Genomic DNA, 12,609 nt, shown 5'->3' on the forward strand with positions numbered 1-12,609 from the left:
ATAGGCTCATCAAGGTGGGAGGTGGGACAAGGGTGGAGTCATCAAGATGACCCTTACATCCTAAACCCTAACATGGGGGTGTGGCCCTCTTGGTGGGTGTGTGAAGTGATCTTAATCTTCCTGAGAATGGATGAAAGGGCATCTTGAAAACTTGGAGACAGGTTGTGCCCTGAGGCTTCCCCCTATGTTGAGAGAAGGATTCTCCATGTGAACATAAATCTTTACATACTCCTCTCTCATACCATCTGTCTTCTCTGTCCAAAATGTGGACATTGTCATCCTCAACAGAGTGTCCTTAGTCCTTCGGGTGTAGGCATACTGCTGATTCTGGTCCTGAGGTGTTTTTCCTCCTGTGGTGAGCCATTCTTTGGTATAGAGGCTGTTGGGTTTATCCAATGTAGAGCTCTGAGCACTCTTCACTGTCAAACCATAGGTACTGGTCCATGTGTGTGGGTTTCCTGTACATCTCTATTTCTAAGTTGCCACAAGTCCCAATGTTCACTGCGCAGTTTTCAGTGGTGTCCTCCTTGGTGAACTTGATGTTGATGTCAACTGCATTCATGTGGTCTGTGAAAGCCTGTACCTCCTGGATCTTGATCTTAGCCCAGGTGTCATCCACATATCTGAACCCGTCTGGTTGGTGCTGTCCCTGGGAAGGAGTTGAGTACTTTCCTCTCCCTTTCCTCCATGTATAAGTTGGCATCAATAAGGGACACTAGAGAACCCATGGTGCAGCCACGTTTCTTCTTGTGTCTGTAGAAGTCACCTCTGTAGGTGAAGTATGTGGTGTTCAGACACAAGTCCAGGAGGGAGCAGATCTGATCTGCGTTGAGGTTGCTTCTGTTGTGCAGGATGTGGTCCTCTTCTAATCTTTTCCTAACGACTGTCAGGGCATCGAGGTGGGGATACCGGTGAAGAGGGTGACAAGTAACAAGTGATCCAGTTTCAGCTCTCTGACCTAGGCTGCAAAATCCTCTGAGTTTTGTATGTGGTGATCAGTGCCAATGTCCCTTACATGAACAACCCAGAAGTTGCAGCACAGAAACACTAGTGGTCATGTCCAGTGGGCCATACGATTTAGGAGCAAACCTTTTTAGTTTCCACAACAGGCAGTCCAGTTTTCAGCTCCTACATTGGAGGTCTTTTATGCCTCTATTGCACCATGTTGGACATGTTGCTATGTGTCCTGACCATATAATCATGGTTCTGACATTCTGTTATTTGTGTCATTTAGCAGATTTTAGATGGTATTGTGGTGGATTCATAGTTAGGGAGAGCTGAGCCTTAGTAAGGTATAAAAAAAAACTGTGAAAAGATGGGTTTATGCACTCTAGCTGCTTGTGACTAATGTAAATTCTTTATACCAAGGTACAATTACTTAAATAAACGGGTATTTATTGTGTAGCTGTTGGCTGTCACAGCCGTATATAATATATCTCACCCACACTATAATAATTGTGCCCATCAAGGCTTTTGATTACTGACTTGTGTATTGAGATTTGACACAGCGTAGCTAACTATACAAATCCTCATAGGTCATCATGGGTCATGGGGTCTACTTTTAATTGCTGCTGCTGCTTTCACCATCCATACAAAGGAACCCAGCCTGTTCTGTATGTGTTGAAGTCGATTCCCCCTTTGAGATGTTTCCCTTTGCAAACAGCATCTAAATAACAACCATGGCTTTAAATGGTCAAGTTGTGGGATGGAAAAATAGCTAAAGGCTTAAAAAAGGAAGCAAATTTTAAAGCCATTCGTCATAACTGCCAAATATCTTGAGTTGACGCTCGACCTAGCTTATGACAGTGGCTTTCCATGTGACGTCAGTGCTTCAGTTAGAGTTAACAATTAACAATGTTCTCCTTTCATTGTGGAATTAAAAAAAGTACTTTACTTTTTGTAGTTCCTCTTTTTGTCAACTCAAAGGTTAAAACCCACCTTGTTTGAATAGACTTTATAGGAATTGCTGCTGCAGAAACCTGATTTGGTTGATCGGAAAAGACGATTAAAATGTGTGGTTTGTTAACTCATCACATACAAATGATAAAAAGCACGCGCTTAGCAAGCTACTTTGATCAGAAAAGCAGCCACGACAAGTCCAGGGAACAATCTATTAAATTTCAAATCCCAGGCCATGAAGACATGAATCATAGGTCAAATAATGCAGCTGACATTATCACTCCATCAGTGAAATGTGACAAAGTTCAAGACTCGTTGACACTGATGAAAAACCTCAAAAGAATCTGTGCTGTTAAAGGATTTGTTTTTGTAAATGTGTATTCAGATTTTATGCATAAACATTCGAACATAGGAATAGATTTTGTTTACACTGAACAAAACCTTATTAATGTGTTCATGTAAATAAAATGTAATCTAACTAACTCAATAGTAGTGAAATTGAAGTATAAATTAAACGTTTGACTGTTGAAAAATTGTTGTTATTGGAACCACGTGGATCATTTATCACACACATATTTCCACATGCATGAAAGTTTAGGATCTCAGTCATGTTCCCACCAGAGCTGAGAAATATGCCTTTAGAAAACATCAATGACATAAAAAGATCTGACAACAAAAAATCACATTTGAGCATTTAGACCTGTTACTTGAATGTAATGTGCTGAACAGAGAGCAGCGTTAACCGCAACAAAGTTTATTAATGCAAATTTCAAAATGGCTGTAAATGTATTTATTTGTGGGAGGCTCTGAAGAATAGTCTACACATAGTGTCCATGTTGAGTGAGTAACATTTATTTCATGAGCCATGCAGATTAAAGGCATTTACTATAATCAGCGATAACAACACAAGACAGCGCAAACGTTTTTTTACAGGTGTGGATCATATGAGGGTGTGGCCGTCTATTAGCTCACCTGTACCATAAAAGCCCTGTGATCACCATCACCTGTCTGTCTCTACAGTATGTTGGTCTCACAGGAGTCAGGCTGCAGTATCTTAAGTGTAATTATGAGTTTTATAGATTTTCTAAACCAGGGGTAAAAAAAGGCATAAATCATAGGATTTAGACAGGAATTCAAATAGTACAAACATAATACAAAGTCTGCAGTAGAAGCATTTGTCTGTCCATCTTGGGCTGTAAGAGTCACACAGTAATATGGACAGAGACACATCAGAAACACGACTACAACAACACCCAGAGTCCTGGCTGCTTTCAGTTCAGACTTTTTCACAGTTACTTTCACTGAACCCTGGAGTGAGACAGCAGCAATGTGAGACCTCATGGCTCGAGCCTGAGACACAGCAACCACAAAAACTCTCATATACAGAACTATGATGACAGTGATGGGGACAATAAAGAAAAGAATGACATCTACAACCCCAGCAATGTAATTAACGACAATGACACACTCTCCAAAGCAGGACTGATAGCTGCCTAAGTGTTTCATACTATCCCTTAGACTTAAACTTGGATACATTACAGAACCAAACCAACACAGACAAACAGAGATTTTAACTGTTTTCTGTGTGATTTTAGTGGAGTAATGTAGAGGATCACAAATAGCAATGTAGCGGTCAACTGATATGAGAACCATGGTTTCTACTGACACAGCAGTAATGATTGCTGCTAGATGCTGATACAGAGCACACATGAGGTCACCCAGAAACCAGCAGCCATCTATCAGCACAATTTGGCAGAGTATGAGGAAGCTGATGAAAAAGTCTGAGACACCCAGAGAGAGAAGGAGGAGGTTGGTGGGAGTGTGGAGCTGCCTGGAGAGAAAAAACAGCACTGTATTCATGATTAGTCATGATAGCAATTATCATTCAGATCAAATCAGACAGAAAGTTAAAAACACAAAACATTACAATTTTTAGCATGATCTTTACTACAAACTACTTTTATTTCACTAATTCAGGAAGTATGTAGATACTTGAAGTGGGAGATGGAGATTATGACCAGAAGGTTGAGAAAAGCTGTGAGCAGAGAGACAGAGAAGAGCAGAATGTAAGTCAGCATGGTCTCAAAGTGAGGACGCTTTGTCTTCATACAGGAGGCGTTGAGGAGCTGAGGGAAGCAGAGTTCAGTTTCCCCAAATGTCTCCATCACCAGAGAGGAGAAGCTGCTGATCTCTCATCTCATTTATCTCCATCTACCCCCTCCCCCTCGCTTTTCTTTCCGTAGAGATTGAAGTACTACAGTGAACCTTCTGTACTCACAATTACCTTTACATTTAGTCATTTGGCAGAAACGTTTGTCCAAAGTGACAAACAGGTGATGTACAAAATAAGTAAGAGATTTGTTAACATGAAATTGTAAATTAAATAATGTGAAGTTTTAAATTTCCAGACGTGTAACTCTAACACCATATCTTTTACCTCATTTAATATTAAATGACCAAAGCAATCAACACCTTTTCTGGCAAATGGTGGTTCATCAGGTAAAACTTCATTCATTTGGAGCTCTGCCATTTGTTGCCACCCAATTGCTCGATGCAATCTTCCACAGCTTCTAAACAAAGATAGAATCTTTCTGATTGCTGAGTTTGCATTTGAAATCCAGTACTTTTGACGTAAAGTAGAGAAAACATGGTAGGGACCACCATGGCCTATCATTGCAATTTAAGCTGTGTTACTCGATGATCCTCAGCCAGAATGCCAGGATTCCTCAGGCATGGGAGCTCAGCTGAGCCTACCACCTACACGGAAAATTTACTTTTACATTTAGTCATTTAGGAGACGCTTTTATCCAAAGCGACTTGAATCTAAGTGAAGGAGGAAATATCAAAGCACTATCAGAAAAGTGTTTACATTTTAATGAGATGCAAGTGCAAGAAAGAGCAGAAAGGAAATTATTATTTTATTATATATATTTATAATTAAATATATTTATTATATATATTATTAATTATTATTATCTCTATATAGATAGATTATTATTATTAAAAATAATAAGAAGAATAATATCAGCGAGAGAGAGAGAGAGAGAGAGAGAGATTTAAGTGCATATGAAGGTGCAAAATAGTTCTGTTTTCAGTGGTTGATTGAATATTGGGAGAGAGTTTGCTGAGTGTGCAGAGTTTGGTAACTCGTTCCACCATCTTGGGATCATTGAGCTGAGTGTCTTCTGGGTGGTGCTGTTCGTTGGGAAGGGATGTAGAGCTGAATGAGGGAGTTGAGGTGACAGAAGCTGTTGAGCTGATCACCCTGTAAGCAAGAGACAGAGCTTTGAACCTGATGCGAGCAGCTACAGGAAGCCAGTGTGGAGATCTGTAAAGTGGTGTGACATGAGTCCTTTTTGGCTGATTAAAAATGAGGCGTGCTGCTGCATCTTGGATCATTTGCAAGGGTGCATACCAGTAACTCCATTGTCATGATCTGGTCCCACAATTTAGTTCCTGTTCGGGGCTTTTATTTTGTACCCCTTTCCCCCACTTCCTGTTCCTAGCTCACTGCTCAAGCTTCACCACTTATCACTCCTCACAATTGCTTACACCCGTTCCCCTTCCCTTTGAAACCCAGCTCTCCCCTCTGTTCCCCGTCAGATCATTGTCTTTTCACTAGATGAAACTCTGTGTCCTCTGGTTTGTCTTACTTGTGATAATTTGGACTCCTACTATTGCTATTTAGACTCTGTTGCCTGCTCACCCTTGGTCTGAGGTTTGGTTGTTTGGTTCCTTAGCTTTCTTGCAGACTTAGTGGGGACAATCACTGTAGAGCCAATGTTGATGCTGATTTTGTGTTGTTTTGAAGGTCTGGCTGGGAAGACAGGAACTATGTTCTTGGAGAGGTTGAGCTGAAGATGTCGCTCTCTCTCATCCAAGCAGAGATCTCAGAGACAGGCAGTGTTTCTTTAATTTTGGTAGGACCCAAAAATGAGGAGACAGCAAGGGAAGGGGTTATAATAAATTAAGGTTTATTTAAAGGAAACCAAACAACAGAAAATCACTCCGTGAGGAGGACGGGAAAACACATGCAGCAAGAACTAAAGTAAAGTAAACAGAATATCAACTTATACACTCTGGGGGGATATGATAAGCTTAATAAAGGTGCAGGGAATAAACTCAGTAACTATGGGGCAGCAAACAGGGACAAACTAAACACAAGGCACTGCCAGACTAAAGGGACAGACAAACACTCAAACATTTAACAAGGGTCAAACATGTGGGGAGAACTGGGAACAACACTAAACACTGAAATAAACAGAAAACCAAACCTCAAACAAAAACTCAAGGAACAGGTGGGCACAAGAGGGCAAAGTGCAAAGGGGTAACCAACAGTTATATTATCTGGGGAGCAAAGTCCAAAGAGGTAATTCACAAGGTATGTTCTCTAGGGAAGCAGGGGAGACGATCTGGCAGCGAGCGGTGGGAAAAGCTGGGTATAAATGGACTGGGGAACAGGTGAAACCAATTAGGACTAACATGGAAGGTAAAGACACTAAACAGACTCACAGGAAGGGACACGGGAGGAGCAACAAAATAAAAGCCAAAAACAGGAAATCAATTTAAACAAAACTAGTCCAAAAACAGGGACTGTGACACAATGGAGTCATCTAGAGGAAAGGACAGGAAGAGATGTGTGTCATCAGCGTAGCAGTGTTACAAGAAGCCCCATGAGCAAATGGCAAATTGTGGCATGGTTGAAAAAGTAAAAAGGCCCAAGACCTGACCCCTGCGGCACACCTGTGGCAAAGCAATGAGATTTAGATACCTCCCCTTGCCAAGATGCAGTGAAGGTTCATCCAAATTGGTTTTAGACATGATCCAGGTCAGAGCTGTATTAGAGATGCCCAATTCAGAGAGAGCAGACAGGAGGATCTGGTGGTTAAAGTTTCAAAAGATGCAGACTGATCAAGCAGGATGAAGACAGATGATTGAGCCATTTTTGCAGTCTGGAAGGACTCTCTGACCATCAAGAGCAGTGGTTCTCAATCCGGATCCTCAAGGTCACCTGCTCGGCCTAATCCCGCATGAGGTGCTTTTAGTCAATTTAGAAGCTGGAAGATACTATCCCAGATTTTTGAGTGAAATGGGCAAAGACAAAGTGTATTGGTATCTTCCAGCTCCTGATTGAATGAACACACTGGGCCCAGACGAGGCAGCAGTGCGTAGCAGTGCGTAGTCCAGGATTAGTTGGAAAACAAGCAGAGCCAGGGTCCCTAAAGACCAGGATTGAGAACCACTGATCAAGAGGTAATTTCTCTAGAATAAGCACCAAGCCAGATGTGAAAGAAGTTGTTCCAAGGTAAGAATTTGCGTACATTTGTTTGAAGTCTGATTCTTCAAGGGCTTAGCCAGATATCGAAGAAGAGAAACAGGTGTGTAATTCTCCACCTGGAAGGGCTTAAGAGTAGGATTCATAAACAGTCAAGTAACCTGGGGCTGTTTGGGAGGTGGGGAAAATGCTTATTGTAAAAGATGTAGTAAAGATTCCTTCGATGGTTGTAGTCAGTGTAGGTACAGTCTGTCCCCATCTGAGGGAAGGAGGCTCTACCTAGCTTATCCTAGAGGTTTTCCTTCTGATGTCTTTGCTTCAGCTATGGTTAACGCTAACGATTTTTCCAATGTTAGGATGTGTTGCTGTGTGGTACAGAGGCTGCACTGCCTTCTGCAGCCAGAAGGATCATCGGTACTCTCTTGACCTCCCTTGCAGATATTTTCCATACCTGCCTTACCTGTAGAGCTATCCGCATCACTGATGATACCTCACACCCTGTACATTCTTTCATCAGCCTACCCGCCTTCAAGGAAAAGTTACTGGAGCCTCCGGGCCTGCTACACAAGACTCTCAAACAGCTTTATGCACTAGGCTGTCAGGGTGCTTAACTCTGCCCATTACCTCCTCCCATTCCCCCTGTCACTGGACTAAAATTCACCCATTATACATAAGGAGTCTTTGCACTTTAAGACTCATTGCACTTTACTGTAACCATTAACATCTTGCTACCCTTTACATTTTACATGTGGCTCCATTAGTTCTGGTATTTGCAGTACAACCACTGTCATATATAGGTTGATTTATATTGGGGTAGAAAGTCTACTTCTTATCCCATGTTTCTTTTTATTGGTCTTTATTTTTGCACCACGTTTTGAACCATGGTGAGAGGGGAAACAGTATTTTGATTCGTTTGTATGTGCTGTATATATTGGAAAGTGACAATAAAGCAATTTTTCAGTCTTTCAATCTTTAGCAAGCTACATTGATCAGACAAGCAGCGATGACAAGTCCAGTGAACAACCTACTAAATAACAAATGCCAGGCCATGAAAACATGAATCATAGGTCAAATAATGCAGCTGACATTATCACAGTGCACTTTACACCATCAGAGAAATGTCTATTATGGCAAAAATGACAAACTTCATAACAAGTTAAATTACAGGTTGAAAATGGCTGTCAATGTATTAATTTGAACAAGCCTCTGACGAATAGTCTACACAGAGTTTCCATGTTGAGTGAGTAACATTTATTCCATGAACTTACAGTAATCAATGAAAGCTGAAGAACTTTTTGTCCAGGTGTGAATCACATTTTGAAGTTTGTAAGTAACCTGGTCAAAGTGATACTAAACGCTGATTACTGAGTCTACATTTATTTGGCCGACAGTATTTTTATCACTGTCAGGTGTTAAATGCATTGTGAGAAGTGTTTTTTCATATTTCCAATACAAATAACTTCCTATATTTATCATACTTCTTATTTGTAACAATGTCCCACAGAGAACAACTGGAAAACTTAATATAATGTAAAAATATTGCTTCCTCCTTGTTGGTGCCACTATAGTTGCTGGTGCTCTGGGTGTTATTTTAGCTCACCTGTACCATAAAAGCCCTGTGATCACCATCATTTGTCTGTCTCTACAGTATGTTGGTCTCACAGGAGTCAGGCTGCAGTATCTTAAGTGTAATTATGAGTTCTATAGATTTTCTAAACCAGGGGTAAAAAAAAGCATAAATCATAGGATTTAGACACGAGTTCAAATAACACAAACATAATACAAAAGCAGCAGTAGAAGCATTTGTCTGCCCATCTTGGGCTGTAAGAGTCACACAGTAATATGGACAGAGACAAATCAGAAACACGACTACAACAACACCCAGAGTCCTGGCTGCTTTCAGTTCAGACTTTTTCACAGTTACTTTCACTGAACGCTGGAGTGAGACAGCAGCAATGTGAGACCTCATGGCTCGAGCCTGAGACACAGCCACCACAAACACTCTCATATACAGAACTATGATGACAGTGATGGGGACAATAAAGAAAAGAATGACATCTACAACCCCAGCAATGTAATTAACGACAAAGACACACTCTCCAAAGCAGGACTGATAGCTGCCTAAGTGTTTCATACTATCCCTCAGACTTAAACTTGCATACATTACAGAACCAAACCAACACAGACAAACAGAGATTTTAACTGTTTTCTGTGTGATTTTAGTGGAGTAATGTAGAGGATCACAAATAGCAATGTAGCGGTCAACTGATATGAGAACCATGGTTTCTACTGACACAGCAGTAATGATTGCTGCTAGATGCTGATACAGAGCACACATGAGGTCACCCAGAAACCAGCAGCCATCTATCAGCACAATTTGGCAGAGTATGAGGAAGCTGATGAAAAAGTCTGAGACACCCAGAGAGAGAAGGAGGAGGTTGGTGGGAGTGTGGAGCTGCCTGGAGAGAAAAAACAGCACTTTATTCATGATTAGTGATGATAGCAATTATCATTCAGATCAAATCAGACAGAAAGTTAAAAACACAAAAAATTACAATTTTTAGCATGATCTTTACTACAAACTACTTTTATTTCACTAATTCAGGAAGTATGTAGATACTTGAAGTGGGAGATGGAGATTATGACCAGAAGGTTGAGAAAAGCTGTGAGCAAAGAGACAGAGAACAGCAGAATGTAAGTCAGCATGGTCTCAAAGTGACGACGCTTTGTCTTCATACAGGAAGCATTGAGTAGCTGTGGGAAGCAGAGTTCTGTTTCCCCAAAGGTCTCCATCACCAGAGAGGAGAAGCTGCTGAGCTCTGGCAGCTTTTTGGCCAAATCTTACTGTCATACATCTTATTTATCTCCATCCACCCCCTCCTCCTCACTTTTCTTTCCGTAGAGATTGTACTACAGTGAATGCAACCGCAAGGGGGCACAAGCCAGTGTCTTCTTGTGCCAGTCCCAAGTCTGGATAAATGTAGATGGTTGTGGCAGGAAGGGCATCCGACGTAAAACACATGCCAAATCAAACATGCGAATCGTGACAATGGCTTCCATACCGGATCCGTCAGGTTAACAACGACTGCCACCAGTGCTGTTGACCTACAGGGTACCGGTGGAAATTGGACTACTGTTGGTCGTAGATGAAGAAGAAGAGGAGGAAGGTGTGTTCGTAGGCAGAGAGAGAAGAGGAAAGCTAAGAATGTTGGACTGACAGTAGGGACTTTGAATGTTGGGACTATGACAGGGAAGGTTAGAGAGTTGATCGACATGATGCAGAGAAGGAAGGTGGACATACTGTGTGTCCAGGAGACCAGGTGGAAAGGTAGCAAGACTAGAAGCTTAGGAGCAGAGTTCAAGTTGTTCTAACATGGGTCAGATAGGAAGAGAAATGGAGTAGGAGTTATATTGAAAGAGGATTTTGTGAGGAATGTTCTAGAGGTGAAAAGAGTATCAGACAGGTTGATGAGTCTGAAGCTGGAAGTTGAAGGGGTGATGTTCAATGTTGTTATTGGTTATGAACCACAGGTAGGATGTGAGTTAGAAGAGAAGGAGAAATTCTGGAGTGAGTTAGATGAAGTGATGCAGAGCATCAACAGAGGTGAGAGAGTGGTGATTGGAGCAGATTTGAATTGACATGTTGGTGATGAGAATGTGATGGGCAGGTTTGGTCTTCAGGACAGGCTTGCAGAAGGTCAGATGGTGGTAGACTTTGCAAAGAGGATGGAAATGGCTGTAGTGAACACTTTCTTCCAGAAGAGGCAGGAACATAGAATGACGTACAAGAGCGGAGGTAGAAGCACTCAGGGAGACTACATCTTGTGTAGACGCTGTAATCTGAAAGAGATCAGTGACTGTAAACCATTGGTAGAGGAGAGTGTAGCCAGAAAACACAGGATGGTGGTGTGTAAAATGATGCTGGTGGTGAGGAAGATGAAGAGGACAAAGGCAGAGAACAGTATGAAGCGGAAGTGGAAGTTGAAAAAGGAAGAATGTTGTGTAGTTTTCAGGAAGGAGCTGAGACAGACTCTGGGTGGTTTTTGGAGGTGCTTCCAGATGACTGGACCACTACAGCTAATGTGATCAGGGAGACAGGTAGGAGGGTACTCGGTGTGTCATCTGGGTAGAGGAAAGTGGACAAGGAGACTTGGTGGTGGAACGAGGAAGTTCAGGAGTGTATACAGGGAAAGAGGTTAGCTAAGAAGAAGTGGGACACTGAGAGGACTGAAGAGAGTAGACAGGAGCACAAGGAGATGCAGCGTAAGGTGAAGATAGAGGTGGCAAAGGCCAAACAAAGAGCATATGAGGACTTGTATGTTAGGTTGGACACTTAAGAGAGGAGAGGTGGATTTGTACAGGTTGGCCAGACAAAGAGATAGAGATGGGAAGGATGTGCAGCAGGTTAGTGTGATTAAAGATAAGGATGGAAATGTATTGACAGCTGCCAGGACTGTGATGGGAAGATGGAAGGAGAACTTTGAAGAGTTGATGAATGAGGAAAATGAAAGGGAACGAAGAGTAGAAGAGGTGACTGGTGTGGAGCAGGAAGTAGCAAAGATTAGTAAGAGTGAAGTGAGGAGGACATTGAAGAGGATGAAGAGCGGAAAGGCAGTTGGTCCTGATGACAAACCTGTGGAGGTATGGAAGTGTCTAGGAGAGGTGGCAGTAGAGTTTTTGACTAGTTTGTTTAACAAGATCTTGGAGAGTGAGAGGATGCTGAGGACTGTTGGAGAAGTGTGCTGGTGCCCATTTTTAAGAACAAGGGAGATGTGCAGAGCTGTTGCAACTACAGAGGAATAAAGCTGATGAGCCAAACAATGAAGTTGTGGGAAAGAGTAGTGGAAGCTCAGCTAAGGGCAGAGGTGAACATTTGTGAGCAGCAATATGGTTTAATGCCTAGAAAGAGTCCACTGGTGCAGTATTTGGTTTGAGGATGCTGATGGAGAAGTACAGAGAAGTTCATCATAGTACAGAAACAGCACTGGTAAATGTCACCAACGATCTTCTCATGGCCTCAGATAATCGATTCATCTCTATACTTGTTCTGTTAGATCTTAGTGCTGTATTCGATACCATTGATCATAACATTTTATTACAGAGACTGGAACATGAAATTGGGATTAAAGGAACTGCACTAGGTTGGTTTAAATCTTATCTGTCTGATAGATTTCAATTTGTTCATGTTAATGATGAATCCTCCATGCACACAAAGGTTAGCTATGGAGTTCCACAAGGCTCTGTGTTAGGACCAATACTTTTTACTTTCTATATGTCTCCTTTAGGCAACATTATTAGAAAACACTGCTATGCTGATGATACCCAGCTATATTTATCTATGGGACCAGATGAAAATAATCAGTTAATCAAGCTTCAAGCCTACAAGACATAAAGCCTGGATGTCCCACAATTTTTTACTTCTAAATTCAGACAAC

At 41.7% G+C, this 12,609-nt stretch overlaps 1 protein-coding gene across 1 annotated transcript; it reads right to left on the bottom strand.

The window, feature by feature from the left end:
- Positions 1 to 2,913: 2,913 nt before the first annotated feature.
- On the bottom strand, positions 2,914 to 4,064 carry LOC137133599 (trace amine-associated receptor 13c-like). The gene is made up of 2 exons (XM_067517373.1): positions 3,892 to 4,064; positions 2,914 to 3,730 (listed from the first exon to the last, which is right to left on the bottom strand). The coding sequence occupies exons 1-2, from the start codon at positions 4,062 to 4,064 to the stop codon at positions 2,914 to 2,916; spliced, it is 990 nt and encodes a 329-aa protein (XP_067373474.1).
- Between the last annotated feature and the right edge of the window lie 8,545 nt (positions 4,065 to 12,609).

Source organism: Channa argus, chromosome 9 (genome assembly GCF_033026475.1).
Source record: "Channa argus isolate prfri chromosome 9, Channa argus male v1.0, whole genome shotgun sequence".
Lineage (NCBI taxonomy): Eukaryota > Metazoa > Chordata > Actinopteri > Anabantiformes > Channidae > Channa > Channa argus.

What these genes read in the sequence shown, in the direction of transcription:
- LOC137133599 (XM_067517373.1), bottom strand. Translation starts at nt 4,064, where the DNA reads ATGGAGACATTTGGGGAAACTGAACTCTGCTTCCCTCAGCTCCTCAAC. An exon ending in ATCTCCATCTCCCACTTCAA is followed by an intron (nt 3,731 to 3,891) that starts GTATCTACATAC and finishes TTTTCTCTCCAG; the next exon opens with GCAGCTCCACACTCCCACCA.